Source organism: Tubulanus polymorphus, chromosome 1 (genome assembly GCF_964204645.1).
Source record: "Tubulanus polymorphus chromosome 1, tnTubPoly1.2, whole genome shotgun sequence".
Taxonomy (NCBI): domain Eukaryota; kingdom Metazoa; phylum Nemertea; class Palaeonemertea; order Tubulaniformes; family Tubulanidae; genus Tubulanus; species Tubulanus polymorphus.
This window is the reverse complement of record NC_134025.1, coordinates 24030107-24053999: the sequence shown is the minus strand read 5'-3', so window position 1 is coordinate 24053999 and position 23893 is coordinate 24030107. Positions and strand designations below refer to the sequence as shown.

Below are 23893 nucleotides of genomic sequence, written 5' to 3'. Positions count from 1 at the left end.
CCCGGATTTCATTACGATAAAGAAAAGAAGAAGTACTTTAAGATTATGCCGAGTCATCTAGCCGCGAGTTCTTCAAACGTAACGAGAGAAAGCATCAAAAGAGAACACGACGAAAAGCGAAGAATCGAGACTTTATGTCAGATGTCGGAAAACCGAAAAGTCACGTGTACTCTAGTTCATCATAGGAAATTACGATCTTCGAACGTCGTCGATAGTTTGATAGAAAGACGTAGACTCGGTTTCAAAATGTCCGATGGATTCAAAGCTCCGATGATACGAGCTAGAGTTCCGTTTATGAACACTACTCTACGTCGGAAGGTTTTTCCCGAACCGGCAAATATGTACGAAGTAATGGATCACATGCATACGATGCAACCGAGTAGTGATTATACGAAAATTCTCGGTTTATGGTCCGTACGAACGACCGCCGTCCAACGCATACAGGTTTTAGATTTGTCGCCGACATCGAAATTTTTAAACGATTCGTCTTACGATTCGATGGGCAACGAAAGTAGAGACGTCAAAATCGAGACGGAAATCGGCATCAAACCGTCGGGAACTGCCATCATGAAATCTCTCAGTAAAGTGACTCATATTTGTTGGGCGCCGCTGTCCGTGGACGATCGTTCCAATAGCGCCGTACTTTACACGACAATGTGCATTTTAGGACGATTTCCGAGTTTGGCGCTGTTTCGACGTCTCGACTCGAGTACGGTGCAAGAATATCGATCGACGGAATTCAATTTAGGTAAAAACGCCGCGTGGACGTGTGCGTGGAACAGCTACAATCAACAGTTCAGTATCGGCTCGGAAAAGAAAGCTATTCTAATCGACGTGGAAACTAGACGATTGTGGGAATTGAATACTAGAGATGGTGATGTACTGACACAGATTTTTTCCAATCAGGTATGTTGATTAGATTAATATCAGAAATTACATACCAGTACCTCTGCAGTGTATTCGGTAAATTCAGTTACCGGTCCTGACTTAACCTAAATTTGGTATATAAATCGCTGTTGGCAACCGTAGCTTATGATTTATTAAAATCACATCATCCGTTTTTCATTCATTTTCATGTCTCAAGGAAAAGTCACTGTTGTACAGTGGAACGCGAAAAGGTTTAGTCTGCTGTCACGACCTAAGGAGTTCATCGACATATTACGTATCAGCTCTTGTTCACGAGTCCAGCGTCTGTTGTATTCAGCTGTTAAAAGATGAAAATTATATTATCTGCAGTACATTTAGCGGCCGGGTAAATACTTTAACATGAGAACGAATTTATCAATGATTTCATTTGCTCAATTACGCTTACGGCAAACAATTTTTCTCATTAACGTACTTATTGTATCATTCGATACATTAAAGTCTTTTAGTTAAACGTGTCTTAATGCGTGTAATAGGTGTGACAGGGCCCTTAAATGTATAACACCTGTCGTGTGGAACTAACTGCCCTAAAGTATTAGACAAAGTCCATCGATTCATTGTTTTCAAGAATTTGAAAACTTACTTTTTTTTAGGAAAATTTATAACTGTAATTAATCTTAGTCACCTGTAAATTTCAACTTAACATTTATTCTCCAATTGTTTTAAATTACTATTTTCATCAACTCAGCTCATGTTCAGCGCACTTACATGCTTATATGTGATGGCCTTTATGTAAAGTGCACTGATTACAATTTATAGGAGTGCGCTATGTAACAAATAGATAGATAATAATAATTATTATTTTATTAGATACAATGCTGGGACTTACGAATGAGAAAAGTAGTACAAGAATTTCCCGGACATGTAAACGAATACAGTCGGATACCATTTCATATTGATTCAACAGAAACAGTGTTATGTGCAGGTAACCAGACAATCATTTATCGATTCCAATGTGTGCTATGAAAAATAACTTATTGGAAAGGATGTTGATATCGATATCCTCTTGGTTTTTACAGCTGGCCAAGATTGTTATACTCGCATTTGGAGTTTGAAGGACAGCACATTGCTACACACGATACCACCGCCTTTCCCTGCCTCTCGGGACATCATACCTGCTATACGTTTTTCAACCGAATGGGCGAGGTCTAGTCAAGCAGGATTATTAATGGGAATCAAAGACGAGATACACTTTTACTCATTGTAATTAATACGAGTACAGCCAACAACGTAATGATTATTGCCAAAACATATTTGTTTCAAGTTTTGTGCTTCTACTATTAGTATTTTGTTGAATATACCAGGTATTTAATTGTGGCTTATGCATTGTGCAGATTATTTCCATGCGATTCTGCTTTCATCTGTTGTCATAAGTACAGCTGTTACTCACTGAAAGAACTACATGGTTTTCTGTCCTTATAAAAAACATCTAATACATTTGGGCTTCCATTATAACAGTACAATATAACTCCATGACAAAAATACTGATGAAGTACATATTGATCGCATTAGTCAGAAAGATATTTTGTAGTATTTTACGTTCATTTTGATATTGTATTCGCTTAATTTTGAATAAGATTATGTATACATATTTGATGAAAATGTGCCATTGTGAGCTACATGTACATGTATATGAATGAGCCAATAGGTGTCATTCAAGTATGATTCCGATTATTATTCATTGTCAACAACTATAAATGAGTAAACAGAAGGATGTTATGTTAAGGATAAGTGACGAGTTGATTTATTATGTAGCATTGGTTGCAGTAGTTTTCATGATACATGTACATCTGGGAAGAAAACATTTACTACCAAGATGGTAGATTAGATCCAAGTCAACTGGACTCCATTTTACCGAATCATACCCATAATAATGACGGCGGCTGCGATAAATCCGTGATGCCCATCTACTCTGATAAGCACTGGAACATGCATTTTCATTTTCCATCATAAGTTTAGAATTGGAAGAAGGATGAACACAGAAAAGTTGTAGCATTGCAAAAACTTGAATCAATGTACTTTACTTGTGTAACATTATTACAAAATGTTTATTGGAAATATGACAAAAAATTATAAAATATTACTGTGGTACAATTTCCATGATAAACTCTACTTATGGTATTTTAATACATAAAGTTATGAACTATCGTGTACAACATTTGGAATGACTTTTGAACTGTAAAGTTTGAGACTTGCATTAAACATAATGCTTTAAACATGGAATATCGTGATGTTCACCAACAGTTAAACTGATAAACAGAGAAACAACATTCCTGAATAATTTTCCTCTACTTAGATATGAAAGGTATGAACAATAGTGATAATAAGGACGGATACATTATGCATCTATGATTCCACAAACAGCCCAAAATGTATAGCTAAGATATAACATGTTCTTATAATCAAACATTGCGCCTATACAGAAAATGCATTTTCACTGATAAAAGCAGAATAAAATGCATCAACCGGTAGAAAGAAACTCAAAATCTCTTCAGAAAAATTGGCATTCTTGAAAAAAAAAACAAAAATGCTTAAAAAATCAGCAGTTCAAGTCAGTATATACATGATCATGCAGACCACCAATTCAAGATATTATATATGATAAAGTGACAATATAAGCAAGACAAATAATGAAGCAATTTGCTCCAATGTTTATCTGAATAAAACCTACAAATTGGATGAACAGATATTAAAGATTAAAATTTTTACAGGTAATGATCACTTAAAAATCTGATTAAGTGTTTTAAAACTACATGTACACTGAAGTAATTTTTCTACGTTGAATTTGAACCAGTATTTTCAATGATTTTATATGTTACCTCAATTAAACAATATATTTTTATTAACGTCAATATAACCCTAGCCTCTTACATCTCGTTTGGACGGGACAGCACGCCTAACTGGATACCAGATACAAATGAGTATTCCATAATTCATACTTATGTATACAAAGCATGTAGACTGTTTTCCGAAAGATTTCTAAAATATTCAATGATCTCTATGATAAAAGCACATACCGCAGTAGAATACTGTAAAAAATGCGTCGTTGATCGTATAAAAATTGTTCAGTAACTCCGAAACACTGCAGTACATTTCGTCATAGATGTGTATCGGTAAAAAGTTGTTCTTTAGTGGCTATACTGTATGGTTGATTTTCACTAGGTCCGTAGTCCTCGGATGCATTAAACTGAAATAAACATCAAATTTTGTAATCAGTGATATCCATGAAGAAAACGATGAAATGAAGACAGAACATGAATCTACTTACGGTTAAATTATGTATACCGCTGTCATATGGAACCTGCCCGGACCAAATCAGATCATCTTCATCGTCGCTCATATATTTTGACGATTTTTGCGACCGGTGATCAAATGTCAGATCGTGTACACTGTTCGGACGACTGGAACGCACCGTCGCGAATGCAGGATTCACATAGCCGGGGTGAAGCTTACCAGCGCTTATTATACTAGCTTGACTATCTGGTCTATGATTATCCTAAAAAATATACGAAAAACATTTCAGATTAGTAGTCAAATAAAACACTCTAATCCGTGTAAACTGTTGATAAATGAAGAAGTCCCACAATACAAATTTTATATGATAGAATTTATCAAAATTAAACCACAACGTTTCGGCTGTTGACTAACATTCCACCTGATGATGACTGACGAAAACTGACAAAATTTTGTGGTTCTATTTTGATAAATTCTATCGTATGAAATTTGAAATGTGGGACTTCTTCATGTATCAACAATTCAGATACCAGAATATGTCTCTGGGGAAGACAATGAATAGTCTAGCTTTAAACTGATTTCCATGAGGAATGCTCTAAGCACAAGTATTGATCCTCCAAATATAGTTTCGATTAGACAAGACAAACACGCCAAAAACTTACTGCTACGTAGCTGTCTTCATACTGTTCTCGCATATATCCCGGTTTCACATTTGACATGGCCTGTCGAGGCTGAAGCGGTGCCCGTTCTCTGATAAATGGCGTACTTCTTCCCGTGTACTTGATACAAAATACGATGCCGATGAACAACAAAACTAACGCGACGATTAGAACAAATGCGATGAACCACACTTCTTGATAGAAAGGCATGCTACGTGCCAGAGGTGGCTGTGGCGCGACTGTGCTCCCTGGAAATGGATATTGTTTCCCGTTAGTAGGTTTTGATAATGTTATAATGTAAGGAAAATAACAAAAATACTGTGTACCCCCATTCGCCAATCAAATGAATATTCATTTCAAAATGTTTCTTATCAATCGGACTGTATATGGCAATGGTTAATTCTAATCCTATGGCACTGGTATCGTTCTTCATATCAAGTGAACTATTCATATCAAAGAGATGCAGCATGAACAAAGGAAGTTTTTTCAAGAGCAGTTCAGAACCAATTATACCATACTGATGTATATTTATTCCTTTTTTGCACGGCATCACAGTCAAATTAGCTTAATGCTATGAATAATTGATATAAAGGAAGGAGTGAAGGGCTTCGCAATCAGTACATAGTGATGTGTTTTGTATAGATTTCTAATCAATTCGATCCGCTATATATTGATAAGAAAACCTACCTATATTCCCTGGTGATTGAGGATCAAAGACAACGGACTTTGTATCAGCAATACCCTGTCTTGTGCGACATCGTACCATGAATCTGAACTCTTAAAGAGTAGAAAATATGATAGCATTGTAAAGAATGACAATTTTGGTACTAGGAGAATGCACTATATGAATCAAAAAGATAACCATCATGTAGAGAAAGTTTTTAATGTTCTTACTTTGATTTCTAGTTGATCTTTCAACGAAAGCGGACGTAGCAGTTCCGCTATACGTTAACTGGTTATCTGTGTACAGCAAATACTCCAACAATTCACCGTTCAGAATGAACGAATTCTTCCAGTTGACGATAACAAACGAGCCATTTGTGGTCATAACAGGCGGGTTCAATATGACCGGCGCTATAGAAAAACAATATCCATAGTGAATCAGTAATAACAAAATACATTCAAACATCCGGAATACGACACTAAAGTCTTGAATTTCTAGGCTATCAAAACCACCCATAAAAAATCATTTGCAACTCTTGCAAAGTTATATTGTTCTTCTCAAACATATGCTACATACGGATAGTTGAAACATAAGGCTCAAATGTGTAGCACTGATTTTTTCACAAGCTGTCACGCATTTCTTCATTAACTCTTGCATGTGAACGAATAGAAAGTGTATGGTTAATAGACTGAATGATGAATAATAGAACACCAGCAATCAAGCACCCCACAATAATTTCCATGTCATGTGCCATAAGATAATCACTTACATTATCTATCTACGTTTTACGATCACTTTCTTTACTCACCAGAAGGCTTAGTCATGGCATCGACCCATGCTGATTTTTCTGATCGGCCAACTTCATTGTAAACTTGTATTGCAAAGCTATAGTTTGAATATGTCTGAAGATTTGTGATGTTGTGTCTTAGCACCAAACCTCTAGTTGCTACATATGTGGCACCATGAGTGCAGGCACCACTACTTGTTTTAAGGCAGGTTAAGCGATATGACAACTCATAACTGAAATAAACACCACAACGCTTAAACTAGTCGATCAGAATCTATCGATTTCATCAACACAGAATTGAACAGTTACCTAGTTATTACACCATTTGGCCGACTAGGAGCTGACCAAGAAATGAGAGCACTCGTAATTGTTGTTTCCAAAACGACGACGGAAGAAAGTCCTGATGGTGGAGCACTTTTGGTTTGGACAAGAACTGGCGGACTGTTTGTGCATCCCACGCTGGTACAAACTCTTGCTTGTATGCTGTAATTTTGATATGGGTTCAAGTTCCTCACAGTTATAGTTGTATTTTCTGACTTGGCAAGCTGTAAACATTATGAGTTGCATATATACTGAAACATTCAGCTAAGGTGAATTTTCAAGGCAAACGAAACTTACTCCAAGTCTATCTACCACTATTTCATATGTCTGAATAATGCCATTTGGTTGATCAGGAATTGGCACCTCTGTTTTGATCGAAGTAGCTGTCACCCCCTTGAAAATATATAAGATCGAGGAGTGAAAAAAGCGAGTACAAAAAAAAATACAGCAAAATATCAAAATGATAGATATTTATGTAGGAAATACTGACCAGAATAGTAAGTTTATCTACTCTAGCTGGTGGAGCCTCCTGAGTACGAACTGTCTGCCATCCACTGCTACTCTGACCAACTTTATTAAATGCCACCAATCTGTACTGATAATCAGTAAATGGTTTCAGTACTGAATCTTTATCTTCAAATTCCAGATTCAAAGGTAACCCGGAATAGATCTTCAACTCTGGTCCATATGTAGTTCCTGAAACAAATTTTTCAATTATAAGGTATGAATTCTTATTGATTTAGGTTGCAATTTGATTATCGCAACACATAAGTAATATTGTCTGTACCTGATGCTGGACCAGATGCCTCAATTTTTCTTCTGAACAGCTCATACTTGGTTATATTGCCATTTGGTTTACCAGGATATCTCCACTGAACACGTACTCCATTGTGCATACCATTTATATTTTCAAGTGGAACTAACGTTGGTTTTTGTACATCACTTGGTGAAGCTTCCTTTGTACGGGCTTTATTTTCACCGCTTGAAGTGCATCCAGCAGATGTACACACCCGCACATAAAATCTGAACTCGGTAAAAAACGCCAATCCCAAAACAGTGTACGTCATTTTATTACCAGTGTAGACAGATTTGTCATCAATTAACAGTGTGTAGTTGAGTATTTTGCCGTTTGGCTGGGCAGGTTTAGACCATGTAGCCTTGATCGATTCCGAAGATAAAGGTGTCAGCTGAGGAGGTAAAATGCCTTCTGGCGACGATGAGTATGTAGTAGCTGTGGAAGCTGCACTAGTCACATTGCCTTTACTGTTATACACGGTCACCGTGTATGCGTAGATCTTTCCCGGCGTCAAACCATAGTCAGTATATCGAAAACCATTGGTCTTCTGAATTATCGTGCCATTTCGCCTAAGCTCAAAGGATGTTATAATTCCATTTGGATCTAACGGAAGAGTCCAAGTAATTTCGATCGATACTGAACTGGTGACTTGAAGTTTCGGTTTTTTCATGCGTTGAGGAGCTGCTTCATCCGGTCGCCCAACAACTGATGTACTGTTTTTACAACCACCGTTTGTACAAGCAGACAGTATGAACGTGTAGGCCCTGAACGGGATAAGATTAGTCAGCGTAAAATCCATGGTCATTCCTGAATAAACATTCGCATTATTCATATACAGGTGATAAGCGATGATTTGTCCGTTTGTTATTTGTGGCTTTACCCAATGAGCTTTTAGATTTGTTGAAGACATTGTTACGATAGTCGGAGGAGTGACAAGCAACGGCGGAGTTTCCATGGTTGTAATGTGAGTTGGTGAGCTCTTCGTGCAGCCTCCTTGTGTACAAACAGATATTGTATAACTATACTTAGTATAAGCTATTAGTCCCGTGTCCTGGTAAACTTTCGGATCCTGTGCGCCAAAACTTAATGGAACCGATGTATTCTGTTGTAATTTATAGTCCTGTATGATGCCATTCGGTTCAGTCGGAACTGTCCAAGTTATATTCAGTTTATCGGGATGACCTTTTATATGCTGGACAGTTGGTTTGCTGACACTGCTGGGAGGTGCCTGTGGTGTTTGCACTGACTGCACAGGACTCGAAACGCAACCAACACTATTACAAGTCTGTATTTGATATTTGTAATTAGTATATGGTTTAACTGTCTTATCGACAAACTGGTTATTTGCCTTAGATGTGTCCTTTGTCCTGTAAACAATCTGAGGTTGAGACAATGATCTCTTCTTGCGGTTGGTTACTGGACTCGCCTGTCTGAGAACCTTGTATTCTAATATTTTTCCATTTAATTTAGACGGTCGTGTCCATTGAATTTCAACATGAGTAGCGTTCACTTTACCAAATGCCGGAGCAACAGGTGTATTCGGCAAAATCTCAGCCGTTATAACCTTCTGTGGGCCACCTTTCCCACACAGGTTTCCAGTTAAAGTGTTACAAGCTTCTAGCTGGATGGTATATTCAGTGAAAGGTGTTAACCGTCGGTATTCAAATTCTTGAGTCAAACCTGTATATATCGGAGTTGTCGTTCCCACTTCATAAATCTTATATTGCTTGATATTGCCATTTGGTTTGCCTGGTACTTGCCACTTGAGATTCAGTGAGGTCCCACTAGGATTTTTTATCACTATCATTATTGCAATATCTGCAGGTGCCGTCTCACCAGTTTTTCCAGACGCCCAGAAGCTAATACCCTCACCAGCAGAATTAACAGCTATGAGACGAACGCGGTATTCACTAAATGGATTCAGTCCACTGAAAGATGTTGCATTGGTAGTACTTGCCACCGATATATTTCTTATAGCAGCTTTCTGCGTTGGATCCATGAATATTTCCTGATATTGAATAATGAATTTAACAATGATTCCATTAGGCTTCGTAGGAGAGGCCCAATCTAATTTGAAACCATATGCACTACTTTCAGTTATACGAGGTGCATTTACTTCCTGAGGAATGGTCTGAAGAGTACGAATCCTGGCCCAAGCACTTTTCATTGATCCTTTAGAATTGAAGGCGACAACTTGATATTCATAATCGGTGAATGGCAATAAGGTAACATCGGTGTTAACATAGCTGAAGACGTCGCCTTTTACCAAATTAATAGTTAGCTGAATGGGATCACCAAACCTTCTTCTGTTAATCAAATACTGTGTTATTTTGCCATTCGGAGCAGATGGTTTTTTCCACACTACGCGAATAACTGTTGCACTTTGTGCCTGGAGTGTAGGTGGTATAAGACCTAGCGGGGCAGCCTCGTCCATTCTTATCATTGTACCTGGTCCAGTGCCACATCCGTTGATGTTTGGAAGACACGCTCGAATACGCAATTCATATTCAGTGTATGGTTTCAAACCATCGATTGTTGCGTTGCTGCTATTCCCGCTGAAACTCTTCACAATTTCTGTAGTGCCGTCATTTAATAAAACCTTATACTGTTCGATTACACCATTCGGTTTTGCAACTGGAGCCCACTCAACAAACAAACTATATGCGCTGAGAACAGTAATATTTGTTGGCGCCGAGATTCCTTCTGGAGTCATGGACGGTAATGTGACAGTGATAATTGAACTATTTATTCCCCCAGCGCTATTTAGTGCTTCGACAAAATATTGATACTGGGCACCAGCAACGACACCGCTAATAGTAATGTTGTGGTCAAGTGTTTGCCTTATCATTTGAGTTCCAATCGTAGTGGAAGTTTGGTAAACCTTGTATTTAGTAATCACACCGTTTGGAACTTCTGGAGGAGACCAATACAATTCTAAGCTTCGGGAGCTCAGGACTACTATCCTAGGAGTACCAAAACCTGTGAATACAATTAGGGATAGAATACTTTGATGTTTGTAGTACAATTCATATGGAAGTAATTCATTCCAATCACATCTTATATTTGAGTATATAGTGCAGATTGGTGTGGGCTTGGACCCTATAAATCACAGGTATAGAAATCAAATTACTATTACTTTGACTCACTTACCCAAAGGTAAAGCTTCAGAGGTTAAAATGTTGGAAGGGAAACTTTTTGTACACCCAGCAACTGAACATGCTTCCAAAGATGTGCTGTAAGAAGTATATGGCATCAGACCTAAAAATGGTAAATACATTCAATTATGTAAAATCTCACATTGCATATACTGGTATTGAAACTTAAGAAAATAAATAAGCTAACAAACCTGAAACTTCAAGTTTTAAGTTGGTCCCATTATAAATTATTCCAACATCCGATCGAGTTATCAGGTAATGAGTGATAACACCATTTGGGATTGTTGGTGGCTGCCATGCCAAAGAAAATGAAGTTGATGTGATGTTCGAGACAACTGGAGATGAAAGGCCGCTTGGTGGCGCTTGCAGAGTTGCAACTAATATCTAAAACAAAGGAGAATGGTCATTAGTTTTATGCAATATTACATTCCAAAAAATTAGAAAATTACCGGTAAGATTATTCCATCATTACCATTGAACTCAAAGTGCAGGCTACAGTACATGCATTGAGTTGATATGTATATGTCTTATAGGGTTGTATAGCATTATTATCGATATAAGACATAGCTGCACCTCTGTATATCTCTAACCCTCCTCTGAGTAATATATACTGTGATATTTCACCTAAAAATGCATACACAGATTATTCGCGGATGAAAATATTACAATTATATACTGTAGATAGAAATTCATCCTTAATGTTATAAAAACGAATGATATAAATCTTATTCCTGGGTGCATCTTTACCATTGGGTTGAAGCGGAATTTTCCATGAAAGGTATATTGTGTCATACTGGTTGTTTTTCACTTCAGCTGTCGGTGGCAAGACACCCTCCGGGGCAGATTGAGCAGTTCGCGTCGAGCTGTAAGCACTCATACCATTACCAGCTCCATTAACAACAACCAATACATATTCATAGGGTGTATAAGGGCTCAGGTTTCCATCTACAAGATGAATTGAATCACGATGATTTAGTATAAATGCTGTCAATTGGAAGGTTCATGCATTTGCTTTATATTACCCAATTTACCTCTCAAATTACTTATTTACCTAAGAATTGAAAGTCTCTGCCTGAATACACATTCTCTGGGCCGATATAACACTTAGTTGGTGGCGGAGTTGGTGACGGAGTAGGACCGGGAATGTAATTTCCCGAGACTGATCCACAGCTATTTACAGATGGATTGAAATCGCATCTATTGCAGTTAGCCTGCGATTTCTTACTCAGGGGGCAAATAGTTCCATCTCCACAGCCTACAAATGATAAATTGTACAGATAAATAACCATTTACAAACAATATTTCGTAAATAAGAAAGGAACTCAACTACTTCGGCAATTAATTCGAAGTAACTCAAACATAAGCAAACCTTTCGAATCGGCACACACTTGAGATGCAATATTGTACCCAACTGAGTTACAGCAACTAAGACCACTAGAGATTAGTTCTGTCTTACAGCATTTGCGATTATCAGCTAACAGGGCATCCGCGGTTAAATAAGTGTAAGACTGTAATAAACACAGACAATTTCCGTTCAATTACAGTAAATCAACATAAATCAATCACTAAATATAATCTTTGATAAAAGACTACTGAATTCATGCATTTGAATACCTTTGCTCGCCCTCCATCAACACAACAGATAGTGGTATTACTTGTGATGTATTCATTGCCGCAACATTTATTGTCAAAATTCTTTGTAAAAGTAACACCTTTTTCAGAATTTCCGCAGCAAACAAGACTTTCATCGACAATAGCTTTCCCACAACACTGTCTCCCAAATCGACTATGCAACTGACCTGATAAAAATCAAAATCATTTTTGAATAAAGCTTTGAAGTCAATCCAAGTTGATGAATGTGGTAGCAGATAGCGTTTTACCTGAACAACAGATCTGAGCTCCATTATCCTGAAAAGGTATTGATCCACAGCATCGATTTCCAAAACCAATATCAACACGATTCTGAATAAGATCAGGACAACAAATCTGTCCGGGAAGTACTTCGACATACCTTCAAATCAAAAAGTACCAAAACTTTAAAATAACTCAGCACAAGTACTATGTGCTCACATAACATGTAAAGATCCAAGTTATTTCACTGGTTCAGTCTAAAAATATATTCTAATTTACTTACTTATCACTACAACACTGATAGTTTACAATCTTTTTATAGAAACGTCCTCCGCAACAGATATCATCAGGACTAGATTTCTTGGGAATGTAAGCCGTTCCACAACATTCGTGATTAGGCTTGTTGTCATACAAAACATCTTGACAACATGTCTGAAATATAAGTCAGTGAAATCTTTAAGCTCACATCAAATACTACATTTGAAATATCATCAATCCCAACTTGTACATGTACATGTGAATATACATGAACATGTAACATGTAACATATACCTTTGTGCCAGTGAAACACTGAGTTCCGCACAGACTTTCCAAAGCTCCACATTCAATATAAGTACATATCTTCTTCATCGGTAGTGCTGTTGGGGTGGGTCTGAAATTTTTTGAAAATACACGTGCATATGAAATGATCTGACAGCATTTGAGCAAAAATAATTCACCGGAATTTTGGAGATACCTTTTAGAACACTGTATTTGCGTTTTGCGATGTATTTCATAATGTTTGATTATTCCATTTGGTCTTTTGGGTTGTGTCCATGCTATTTCTATTGCCGTGGAATTTCGCACACTCAGATTCGGACTTCCTATCTCCCGTGCAATATCCTCAAGAGTTACCCCCTTGGTCGCGTTACTTTCCACACAGGCAAAAATAGTACAAACTTCAATCTGGAACGTTATAATACCATCAGTAGATATTCATTGCGCTTTCGAATACCCGGTAACTTTTCCAGTAATTCTTTAAGTCATACTTACTCTAATATTATAGACAGTGTATGGTTTCAGTTTGTCGATAACAAGAGAACCAGGAACTGTGGAATTAGTGAGAATTGTCCGGTTGTCCACCAAGATATTGTATGCTGTAATACGCCCATTTGGTACTGTTGGCGCAGCCCATGTGACACGTATTTTGTTTTCGCTCAATACCCGAAGTATTGGTGGAGAAAGACCAGCTGGAGCTGAAAGAGGAAAGACGCATCTGTGAATATGTAGGAAGATTTAATGAGAATGTGAACAAAATGCTCTTATTCTTAAGTCATACATAATAAGCATATTTCAACTTATGAATAACAGATACCTCCAATTTCTACCTGCAAACCAGCCATTAATAATGACTGTAATAATGCTGACACAAACACCCTGGATTTTTGGTAAACTTCAAGCATGATGAATGCAGCATATGTATGATAAGTTTCACGAGCCACAGGAATTTGCCAATTTAATTAAAACTTAGATTCATGTACAACTGAATAATTAACTAGTTACAGACCACAGGTGATGTATAAGACTGAATTATTAATGAAATTTCTCCTACGAAGCAGCTATTCCGAGAGCAGGGTTCATCGATTTCATTACTTATTTATGAGATGGGTTCAAATTAAATCCAAGCGAAAGTCGGGAAAGTATAAAATGGAGTGAGTAAACCATTATGCCACAGAAATCATACTTAGCATTATGCTAACATTTCTCTTTATACAGTGAACTTACCGCCAGTAGCTGTAAATATATAAATGCACAGTAGACAACACTCATAAATGAAATACATGTATATCCATTTCATTTGAACTGAGTATAGGTAGCTCTCAATTTTCAAAAGTTCAGCAGCCCTTAATAAGTTTTAATATTGTATCATGTAAATGATTTGTGCAAATATTGTCACTCAAAAGAAATGATCTTTGCTTTCTAAGATCCTGTTCTCTCTAACAACCCCTGAATGAAAAAAGAAAACAAACCTCCATCTAGTGTGGATGTAGTCTTCCAATCACCGGTAATTGAGGCTCCTCCATTGATAGTCAATGAAATCCGACAACTATACAGCGTATTCGGTTGAAGGCCGGTTAATATTGAGCTAGTTGCATTTCCTGGATAAGTCTTACTGATATTCATATGACTACTTCTAATATCAACGACAAATTTTTCTACATAACCCTGCAACTCTTTCACACCTAAATTAGATACAGGTATTTTCACATTAGTCTACTTCGGTTTAAAGTATCGTTACCACGAAACGTATATCTAACTATCATTACCTGGTACAACCCATTGAAGTTGTATCGATACGTGACTCAACGGCGCAATGCTCAAGCTTGCCGGTACGGTAGGCTGGCCACCAAAAGTAGTCACGTTAGATGATTCGGCGCTGTTCAAAAATCCAAAATCATTGTAAACACTAAGGCGGTACTGATTTGTTGTCAGTAAACTCAGGCCTCGATCTTCATACGAGTTGGCAGTACCCGTGTAAACCGTTTTCCAAATACCAAGGTCTGTTACTGAAGCTGCAATTATATGAATCATGCACTGTCAACAAAACGTTAGAGAAAAATTTTAACTCTCAGTATACATTTTGATACTTGATAATGTACACGAATGTGGAACTTACCTAACAATGGTTGTGCGACTTTCATTCGTGAGAGCTCATAACGAATATTAGGACCATTTGGGCTGATTGGTGGCCGCCATATAATGGATATGTAGTCTTGTGAGATCGGTATGGCAGTGGGTGCGGGTTGGCCTTCTGGAGCTTTACCGCTTGTGCGCACATTTGTAGTGGAGCTTTCAGTGCAACCACCCTCTAGACAGAATACATAACAGAATACATAACAGCAAATCTGTGTACGAAGGTTATGAAAAAATATTGTGAAACTAGTACCAGATTACTCACCAAAGGTACAAGCAATAATCGTAATGGAGTAAGTAGTGTATGGAACAAGATTTTCCACAATAAGTTCAGTTTGGCTTCCATTGCGGACCTCTATCTGCGGAACAGGCATTTTGATAACGTACATTTCGATTATTCCGTTTGGAATCAGTGGTATTTGCCATCTTATTTTCAAAGAATGTGGACTTAGCACAACTGCCTCCGGTGGCAAAACACCAGCAGGCCCTGGAACCAAAAAATTATAACAAAAGCTTTAAATAGAACTGAGAATTTGTTTTCATCGTTTTTTGTAAAGACAGTAGATTTAATGCAGATCTGCCTTACGTGAAGGTCTTGTGAAGATAGTTGCCCAAGGTCCATATCCTGTACCAATCCCAGTAGATACTGCTACACGGTATTGGTAAGCAGTATATGGCTGTAACGGTGAACCTTGATCGAGGTAGGTAAATGCTTCATTAGGAGTCACATGTCTTATGTCTACTGTTTTGTTGGAATCTTTCAATCTTCGCTGAAGCGTGTATTTAGTCAGAATACCATTTGGTAATTTGGGAGCTGTCCAGACAGCCAGAACTGATGTCGGCGTTTGAGATGAAACTGTCGGAGCAGCAATACCTTCAGGAGCTGTAGGAAAACAAAAAACATTTGAAATTCAGTCAAAATAACAACTATCATTTGAATGCAAATGTATCAACTTATCATAACAATTACCTGCAGATGATGTCCTGACAGTATCGGAGTCTTGACTTTTTGTACAGCCACCACCAGTACATGCAGATACCCTGAACACATAGTTAGTATAGGGTATTAAGCCAGTCACAATTAGCAACGTTGTGTTACTTTCAACCTAAAATAAAGTAAACAGATACTTATGTATATATGCGAATGAAAGAAAAAGGGAGATCAGTTGAAGAACAAATTAGAACATCGAAATATATCAATAAAAGGCTCAAAATTCAGAGGTTTCCCTAATCAAACTGAACCACAGACCTGTGCATATATGCTGTTATTTTTCTCAAGAATGTACTTTTCGATTATTCCATTAGGCTTACTCGGTTTCAGCCAAAATACGGTTATTTCCCTTTGCTTAACATCTTTCATTCGAGGTGGATCCAAAATTGCTGGTTCTACAAAAAGAATATACCGTTAAGAAGATCCTCTCAACCACCACAGAATATATTTTCCTAAGAACTTAGGTGAAATATACTCACTGTCTTGTTTCGTATAAACAGACGACCATAAGGACCAAGTTGAGCCCAATTTATTTTTTGCTCCCAACCTGAATTCGTATTCTGTATATGGGTCTAATTTATCTTTCAGATACGAATTGGAAGTGGTTGGTTGATTAAATAAGCTGCAATTGAGAAAAAAGAAAATACAACTATGATCACACTTGCAAAATGAAGGAATTTCTATATTGCTATTTTAATGATGTCTTCAACCTACTTCACTGCCGGAGTGGTTGCTCCTTTCTGTTTAAACTGCAACTGAAATAATGGCTGATCTGCTGAATTGGCCCTTCCGACCTTTGTCCAAGTTACCTGAATTACTTCCGATGTGACGCTGACAAGATTAGGTGGTGCTACACCATCTGGCGCTAAAAAGAAATTTCATGTTTGCGGTCAGTGCACATCATGTCTATAACCTTTCAATAAGAGAATATACATTTACAAAATTAACTACATGTACTTACTTCCTTCTGGCATGACAAGACGCTCAACATTGCTTGGAATGGATCCTTTTGTGTTATAAGCAACAACTTGAACACTATATGTAGAATATGGAATCAACCCGGATATGACAACATTTTGTCCAACCTCAGTTGTATTCAAGAGCACACGTTTTTCTGTTATGATGCTATAATCCCATGTTGCTAGAAAAAGGAATAAGTATATACTGGCACGTTCATACATTGGCTTAAATGTCTAGGTAGAACTACATGTAGTTCCTTGCCATGCACTTACCTGGATCTTTGTAGAAGAAACCTTCAAATGTTACATTATAATTCATGAAGCCATTTGGAGTTGTAGGCCGATTCCAACTGGCAGTAACCGATCGCGCATCTTTTACTAAAGCGATAAGAACTACACTGCCATCAGGTGCCGATTCTTGCGTACGGACAGTAGTAGTTGGACTTGTTCCGCATCCTTTCACTGTACATGCTTTGACGTAAAATTGATGTACGCTCCAAGGCTGCAAATTGCTAATCTGATAATACCTTCGTGTGTTTGTGTACACCAACTTACCATTGTGATAGAGCTCATACCTAACAACGTTTCCTGTTGAAGAAAAGAATTTTCATTGTCGATTATGTACAGTCATTGAGGTAAGTGAGCACATGTTCATTACGTAATACAAAAAAAAAAACAACAATAGACAAGAGTTATCACATACCATTAGGTAAAGTTGGTACTCGCCATGTAACGACCAGCTCCTGAGGACTTGGGGAAGTTACATTTGGTGCCTGTACTCCTTCAGGGGCACTTTCTTCAGTTCTTGCCTGACTTGCATTACTAATCGTACAACCACCTCCAGTACAAGCCTAAATATACATAATCATCCAATATCGACAGTGAAAAAGATTGTATCTATCTTTATAGGAAAAGATTGCAAATTGCTTACCGCAATGCGAATAAAGTAGTTAGTTCCTGCAATCAATGTCTTTAATTCATAGAAAAGAAATGCTACATCAGTACTATTGTAAAGTGCAGTTCCATTCGCTGAGGGATTAGTTGATGCATATATCAAATAGCGCTGAATAACACCATTAGGTTGATTCGGTAATTTCCAGTCAACACGCATGCTTTTCGTTCCTTAAATCAGAAAATTCCATAAATCTTGCATTCATCTTTCCAGGGCATGACTACTTGCTGTGCTTTAGAGAAAACTTACCCAAAACTTGCAAAACTGGAGGCTGCATTTCTGCAGGGGGCAGTTGACTAGTTGTAATTGGGGCTTTTGGACCGCTCGTACAGCCAACAACAGTACAAGCTTTTACATACAATGAATAAGTAGTGTAAACCTGAAATAGAAAAGGTTTTATCAAATTAATTTGTTATTATTTGCATTTTCTAGTAACACTTTTGATGATGATGATCAATGCACTACTTAGATATATAAGTACCTGAAGATTAATTAGAACTTTTTTCTGCATGGTACCAGCATATTCTTCAACATTATCTTTATATAAGAAGTAGCCAATGATATCTCCATTTGGCTTTCCAGGTTTATCCCAAACAACTTCCATAAAAGTTGGGCCGACGATCGCTCTAGGAGCTGGGACATCTTCGGGGGCTACAAAAATGCATCAGAGAAGATAAAAACAGGAATCTCTATTCTAAAATCCAAATTCAAGGATTATAGCAATATACCTTCAGTCTTTGTTTGTACATCAATTCCTTGATCACTTTCGGTACATCCACCATTTGTACAAGCAGTTAAAGTTATTGTGTAATTAGTAGCAGGAATAGCATTGGTTATATCCCCTTTCGTGATTTCTGTATTCTTAAATACGGTTTCAATCGCAGGAATTGATGTATTGATTTTATTGTAAGACTTGAGAATATAGGACGCGAGCAGTCCTGACTTTCGAACCGGGGGTTTCCATTCAACAGCAACAACGTAGCCAGTTTTCGAGATTGCTGATACGGGTGCAAAAACGCCACTAGGAGCTACAAAAAGGAAACAAGGTTTGAATTCAATCTTATGAAGTTTGCATAAAATGGACTATTTAGCTAAAAACATAAACTAATTGTTGACACGAACTTACCTCCTTCTTTCGTTCGACCACTTGTCCATGGACTATATGATACTCCTCCAGCATTTCTAGCAACAACCCGATAGTTATATGCTGAAAATACAAGATAAAAAACATCAGTGGATGTATAGAGATGATCTAATTGACGTTCAATGAACAGGGTAAAAATATCAAGAATTCCAAGTTCCGGTGTTCTTGATGTAAAACCACTTACCTGAAAATGCAGGAAGTCCATAATCAAATGACTGATTATTGGTCGTATTACTTATTTGAACTTTGACGGAATTTTCGCATGAACCAATGGGATTGAATACAGATTCTAGAGGACAACCATCCATGTTCACATCTCGCATGGCAGCGATTCTCTCAAAATTCCACGGCTTTCGCAAGAACATGTCTTTTATGCATCCGCCGAAAGCTGGTAAAAGCAAGATTAACTGATTTTAGACAAATATATTGATATGCCCTAACCTAGGTTTTCTTAACAGATAAACCTATTAGCCGTCGAGCTGTCCGAATCCGCCCTGAGTATTACTCCTCAAGCCGCCCAAATCCGCCCTGACTATTTTTTTGTGTGTTAAGCAAAAATGATTACGGTGGGATTCAAACCCATTAGTTTAAGGTAAACTAGACACCCAAGCATCAATATTCTGTACAGAAATCAACATCTTTCTATTTGAAATTCTCGAGTATTTTTGGTATGAACATGACAAAACTGAACACTCCATCTAAGTAAGTCAGGATGAATTTTGGGGGTCAGAAGGTCACAATTTTGGCGGCCCATCTCATCAAATCTTATACTATGTGAAAGCCTTGACTATCTACTACAAAATAACATGTAATTCATGAAAATCAACAGGAAATGAGCTATTTTGTATCGTGATAAATGTGAGTTTTTCTTCGAATTTTCTGATTAGTAATAGCCATTACATAGTGAAATTCATGAGCAATAATTGGTTAACATGACTTACGCGGCATGAATTTGTCTATTAGATTATTCCTCTTCAGATAGCTTTGCATTAGAGCATCATTTTCATCGATTGCACCAACATAGATATTCGACTTGATATCAAACCGAAAGGAGTCAGACGGATTGCCTTCAGCCACTTCATGTTTGCCATCGACAGATGCTCTAAGTTGGCCTCCAGATTTGAAGATTTCTAATGTATGCCAGTAACCATCGCAGATGTTGACGGCTGAATTGTTCCACGTGATCGTCCGCTGAATGATTTGACTGGTACTTTCCAGTGACGGCGTGTTGATACCACGTGCAGTAAACTCCATTGCGCCCTGTCTAACTTGCAGATAAAGAAACCGGTCATCACCTCCATGCATAAACAAAACAAAAAACGAGTGAAGCGTAGTTCGAATTTGCCATCGCAAAACAAAGTTTTTATTAGTTAGCGAAAAAGCCTCGACGTCAATCGTTAAATATCCTGAAATTGAAGAGAGATGAATAAGACTTACAGTATCCGTCAGGAAAAAAATTAACAATCACCAAAAATACCTTGACAGGTTACCTGTTCCTAGAAAGTGTACGGCAGAAATGTTCATGATACCGGGACAGCCTTCCCAAGCAGGCATCGCCTGCCTTCGATCAATCGCTAAATTCCAGTCTAGCGTTCTCCACACGTTTACCGGAGATTCTTGCTGAAGAATTTGTATATCTTTGATGCAACCGTGAAAGCTATCTTTAATTATCTGAATAAAGCAGAATATAAACAATTCAATTTTTCAATGAATGGCACGGAACTTTCGTATCAGTTAACACGGAATTTCGAATGATAAATACCTGAGCTCTTCGGTCCTTTGCGTCTTGCTTTAATTCCACAGTATTTGGAATACCACCAACAAAAACACCAGTACTTTCACCGATAAGATTCCCCTTCGTACAAGAAAGATTTTTTGTACCTAAATGAAGAAAGTCGATCCATTCTCAAAAAATGTTAAAATTATATGGACAAAATGTGCATGAAAATCAGTTGTTTACTTTAAGGATATTCATATTTTTCGCAAAGAATCGAAGTTAAAAGGGAAATGATACAACAAAGTCTTATGGACATTTCCATCAAATTACATGTGAACGAAAGGATCAATACATTATTATACATTATGCTGATTAACAGATTAATTGTTTGCATATAGGTTTCATATATACAATGAATAGAACCACCAACCTTTTAATAGAACCATCACCAAAACAAATGAATAATGAATGTACATGTATTAACGCCAATACCACCGGTGTCAAAATATATATGATGTGCTAACTTCATACAAAATCATATCTTCCGTTGTCAACATATAATATATATATATATATATATATATATAGATATATACATGTTATATATTTTTTTCTCTGAAATGATTTTGCATAAGCTTCGTTTAAGTGCAAAGATAGACTGCTCACACACGCACACAAAAGTACAAGTGGGTCAAGGCAAAGGATCTTGCAGAGAGTCCAGCCTGGCTTTTCAGAGGGAGTACTCGAATGATATATTTCTATCAGTAAAATTGAAATTTTTGAAGCCGAGGTGATCTCTTTCGGACGCACATATATGCATATTATATTCTATTGATTAGACAAACCGAATCAAATGTTCAAACCTGTCCAAAGATCATCTAGTCTAAGGATACCATATTTGCCATCTCGATAGGCAAACAGATCGTGCCATTCATTGTCAGAATAAGGTAAACCTTCATCATCAGTGGTTGAGATGAAGGTAACGCATCCTGGTCAGGAAACATGACATAACATAATTAGAAACCAATTGAGTAGGTAAAGTTCTGTATTATTCTTATGGTCTAGCTTCATTCATCTAGTGACTCTATTAATGCCCATCATTATCATTGGTAAATAGATAAAAACAAATATTATGTCCTTAAACTTACATGAATTCTGATTGAGTAGCCCAAACATATACTCAGTCTTAATGGTAGTCACTTCAGAGAAAAATTAAGAGCCGATCATCGGGCAAAAGAATCGAATCATACTTATTCGGCTAGACCATAAGATATGACACTCAAGAACGCAGGTACAAATAGTGGAAATATATCTTGTTTCCAAGGAAATCGATGAAATCAAGGAAATTTCCACTAAGCAAGCATAGATATTATAGATAGAGTATGCGCAATATTTAAGCAGTTAGTTAGTAATAGCAAGTTCCCAGCACTGGCCGCCATAGGGAACTAGTACAAATGTACCAGTACATACAACAGCATTAGATGTATCATTCTTTCAGTGGTTAGTTCAATATGAAAAACAAATATAATCATAAATAGACATCGATGTGTATTTTAATTACAAGCACCATATTTTGAAACTAGTTTAAATTACATCCATACACAATTTGTTATTAGTTTTTGATTAATTGATGCGCAAACTAAATAGTTTGCAAAATGAGGTGAATATCAAAAATATTGGATTCATATTAGTACAATGAGGTTGGAGAAAACTGAGGAATAAAAGGTTTTTCACATAAACGTTCCTAGACACTTGTAAAAATCATACCATTGAAATTGTTCATATAAATTATTCCATGTTTCCCACTACGTCGAGCCTCTAGTTCTAACCACTGGTTACTATTGTGGGGTGATCCCTCATCATTTGTTATTGAAAGATACGAAACACATCCTGTTTTTTTGGTGACAATAAACAAGACATTTTTTGTGTTAAAAGTCCTCCGCAGCAGGCGTCCCCAAACGCAAATAAAGTAATATCTAATAGGGAAGCATATCTTAATGTCAATAAATTTGGAATTTAAAAGTTTGATTAAAGCATTTATGTTTATAATCAATAATTAAATTCACGTTCCATTTCAGTACGGTCGTTTTGCACTGAAAATCGATCATGACCTATCTCAACAAAACCAAGGAAACTTAAAGGCTTCATCAATAAGTGATAAAACAAACCATAACTTCAATCCTACTGAAGAAATGTTATGAACGAAAAGTTTGGTGTGTAATTGAACTACTGTTAGGGTATAGAAAATGGTGAGATTGAAATCAAACGAATATACATCTACGGAAACGAAATTGCGAAATAAAATCTTAACCATGTACTAGTACATCAGTAACGCTTTGGGCCGAGTTGCAAAGTCATGAGCTCAGAAGTCCATAGTTTTATTAAATTCCCATTGGAACTTAGAAACAAAATGAGCAAGATGCAATGACTGTGCAATTGGGTCCAGACAAGGCAACTTAGCAAGCGAACAGCGGCTTTCATGAGATCTCGACAGAAGCTGGGTAGCGGTCAAATCAATTTCAATTTCTCATTCGGATTTTCCGAAATTTTCAAAGTTTTTGCTTCTTGCAGAGATCGATCATGTACCGGCAAAACGTTTTTCTATCACAGCGAAGCGCGGCATAAGCGGCAAATCTAGTCTAATCAGTCCAGTATACCACACGACCACACACAATCAAGTGTTGAACAGCAACATCAGAACAGGTGCATTGAATATAGATGATGGCAATTCAAGGTTTTCTAGTTGAAATCGTCATGATCATCATCATTCATTGCCTAACCTTTTAAATCATCAACTATCAACTGGCCATCAAAGTCTTTCCGATATACTTGGACAGAGTGCCATTGCCCGTCAGAGTATGTTCTGTTGCCATCAATTGCAGGATCAATCTCAACTTCAGTGTTGCATCCTAACATGACAAATATGGTGCAACACTTCACATTCAAATTTTCTACTAATATTCATTTCTTAGTTAAATGTGTTAGTAAGTCTTTGCTGTCAGGTTCCCAGAACAATCAATACCTCTAAACTTAAATCAAACAGTATTCAACGTAAGTATTCTAGCC

The 23893-nt window shown here is 37.2% G+C and overlaps 2 protein-coding genes across 2 annotated transcripts in view; one reads left to right on the top strand and one right to left on the bottom strand.

Moving 5' to 3' along the window:
* LOC141910921 (DDB1- and CUL4-associated factor 4-like protein 1) lies at positions 1-2645 on the top strand. The gene is made up of 4 exons (XM_074801819.1): positions 1-906; positions 1085-1252; positions 1735-1849; positions 1944-2645. Exons 1-4 carry the CDS (start codon positions 46-48, stop codon positions 2129-2131), a joined length of 1332 nt encoding a protein of 443 aa, XP_074657920.1. The 5' UTR covers positions 1-45; the 3' UTR covers positions 2132-2645.
* Positions 2646-3768: 1123 nt separating this feature from the next.
* The window catches only part of LOC141913394 (usherin-like), a 31423-nt gene continuing 11298 nt past the window's right edge, over positions 3769-23893 (bottom strand). The window contains exons 21-64 of the mRNA XM_074804947.1: positions 23608-23736; positions 21691-21816; positions 20873-20991; positions 20601-20781; positions 20178-20516; positions 19093-19173; positions 18695-18994; positions 18448-18617; positions 18216-18345; positions 17946-18136; positions 17718-17865; positions 17288-17602; positions 17017-17196; positions 16770-16920; positions 16535-16677; positions 16314-16450; positions 16035-16170; positions 15651-15947; positions 15330-15551; positions 15048-15239; positions 14698-14943; positions 14401-14613; positions 13424-13626; positions 13128-13336; positions 12944-13043; positions 12675-12823; positions 12421-12551; positions 12155-12339; positions 11910-12048; positions 11592-11795; positions 11288-11485; positions 11013-11164; positions 10732-10924; positions 10536-10643; positions 7377-10364; positions 7080-7285; positions 6887-6982; positions 6578-6813; positions 6290-6501; positions 5712-5891; positions 5505-5594; positions 4821-5065; positions 4193-4420; positions 3769-4111 (exon numbers count right to left, since the gene is read on the bottom strand). Of these exons, the coding sequence (XP_074661048.1) occupies positions 4022-4111; positions 4193-4420; positions 4821-5065; positions 5505-5594; positions 5712-5891; positions 6290-6501; positions 6578-6813; positions 6887-6982; positions 7080-7285; positions 7377-10364; positions 10536-10643; positions 10732-10924; positions 11013-11164; positions 11288-11485; positions 11592-11795; positions 11910-12048; positions 12155-12339; positions 12421-12551; positions 12675-12823; positions 12944-13043; positions 13128-13336; positions 13424-13626; positions 14401-14613; positions 14698-14943; positions 15048-15239; positions 15330-15551; positions 15651-15947; positions 16035-16170; positions 16314-16450; positions 16535-16677; positions 16770-16920; positions 17017-17196; positions 17288-17602; positions 17718-17865; positions 17946-18136; positions 18216-18345; positions 18448-18617; positions 18695-18994; positions 19093-19173; positions 20178-20516; positions 20601-20781; positions 20873-20991; positions 21691-21816; positions 23608-23736 (10688 nt within the window). The 3' untranslated portion in view covers positions 3769-4021. The remainder of the gene's footprint in view (positions 4112-4192; positions 4421-4820; positions 5066-5504; positions 5595-5711; positions 5892-6289; positions 6502-6577; positions 6814-6886; positions 6983-7079; positions 7286-7376; positions 10365-10535; positions 10644-10731; positions 10925-11012; positions 11165-11287; positions 11486-11591; positions 11796-11909; positions 12049-12154; positions 12340-12420; positions 12552-12674; positions 12824-12943; positions 13044-13127; positions 13337-13423; positions 13627-14400; positions 14614-14697; positions 14944-15047; positions 15240-15329; positions 15552-15650; positions 15948-16034; positions 16171-16313; positions 16451-16534; positions 16678-16769; positions 16921-17016; positions 17197-17287; positions 17603-17717; positions 17866-17945; positions 18137-18215; positions 18346-18447; positions 18618-18694; positions 18995-19092; positions 19174-20177; positions 20517-20600; positions 20782-20872; positions 20992-21690; positions 21817-23607; positions 23737-23893) is intronic.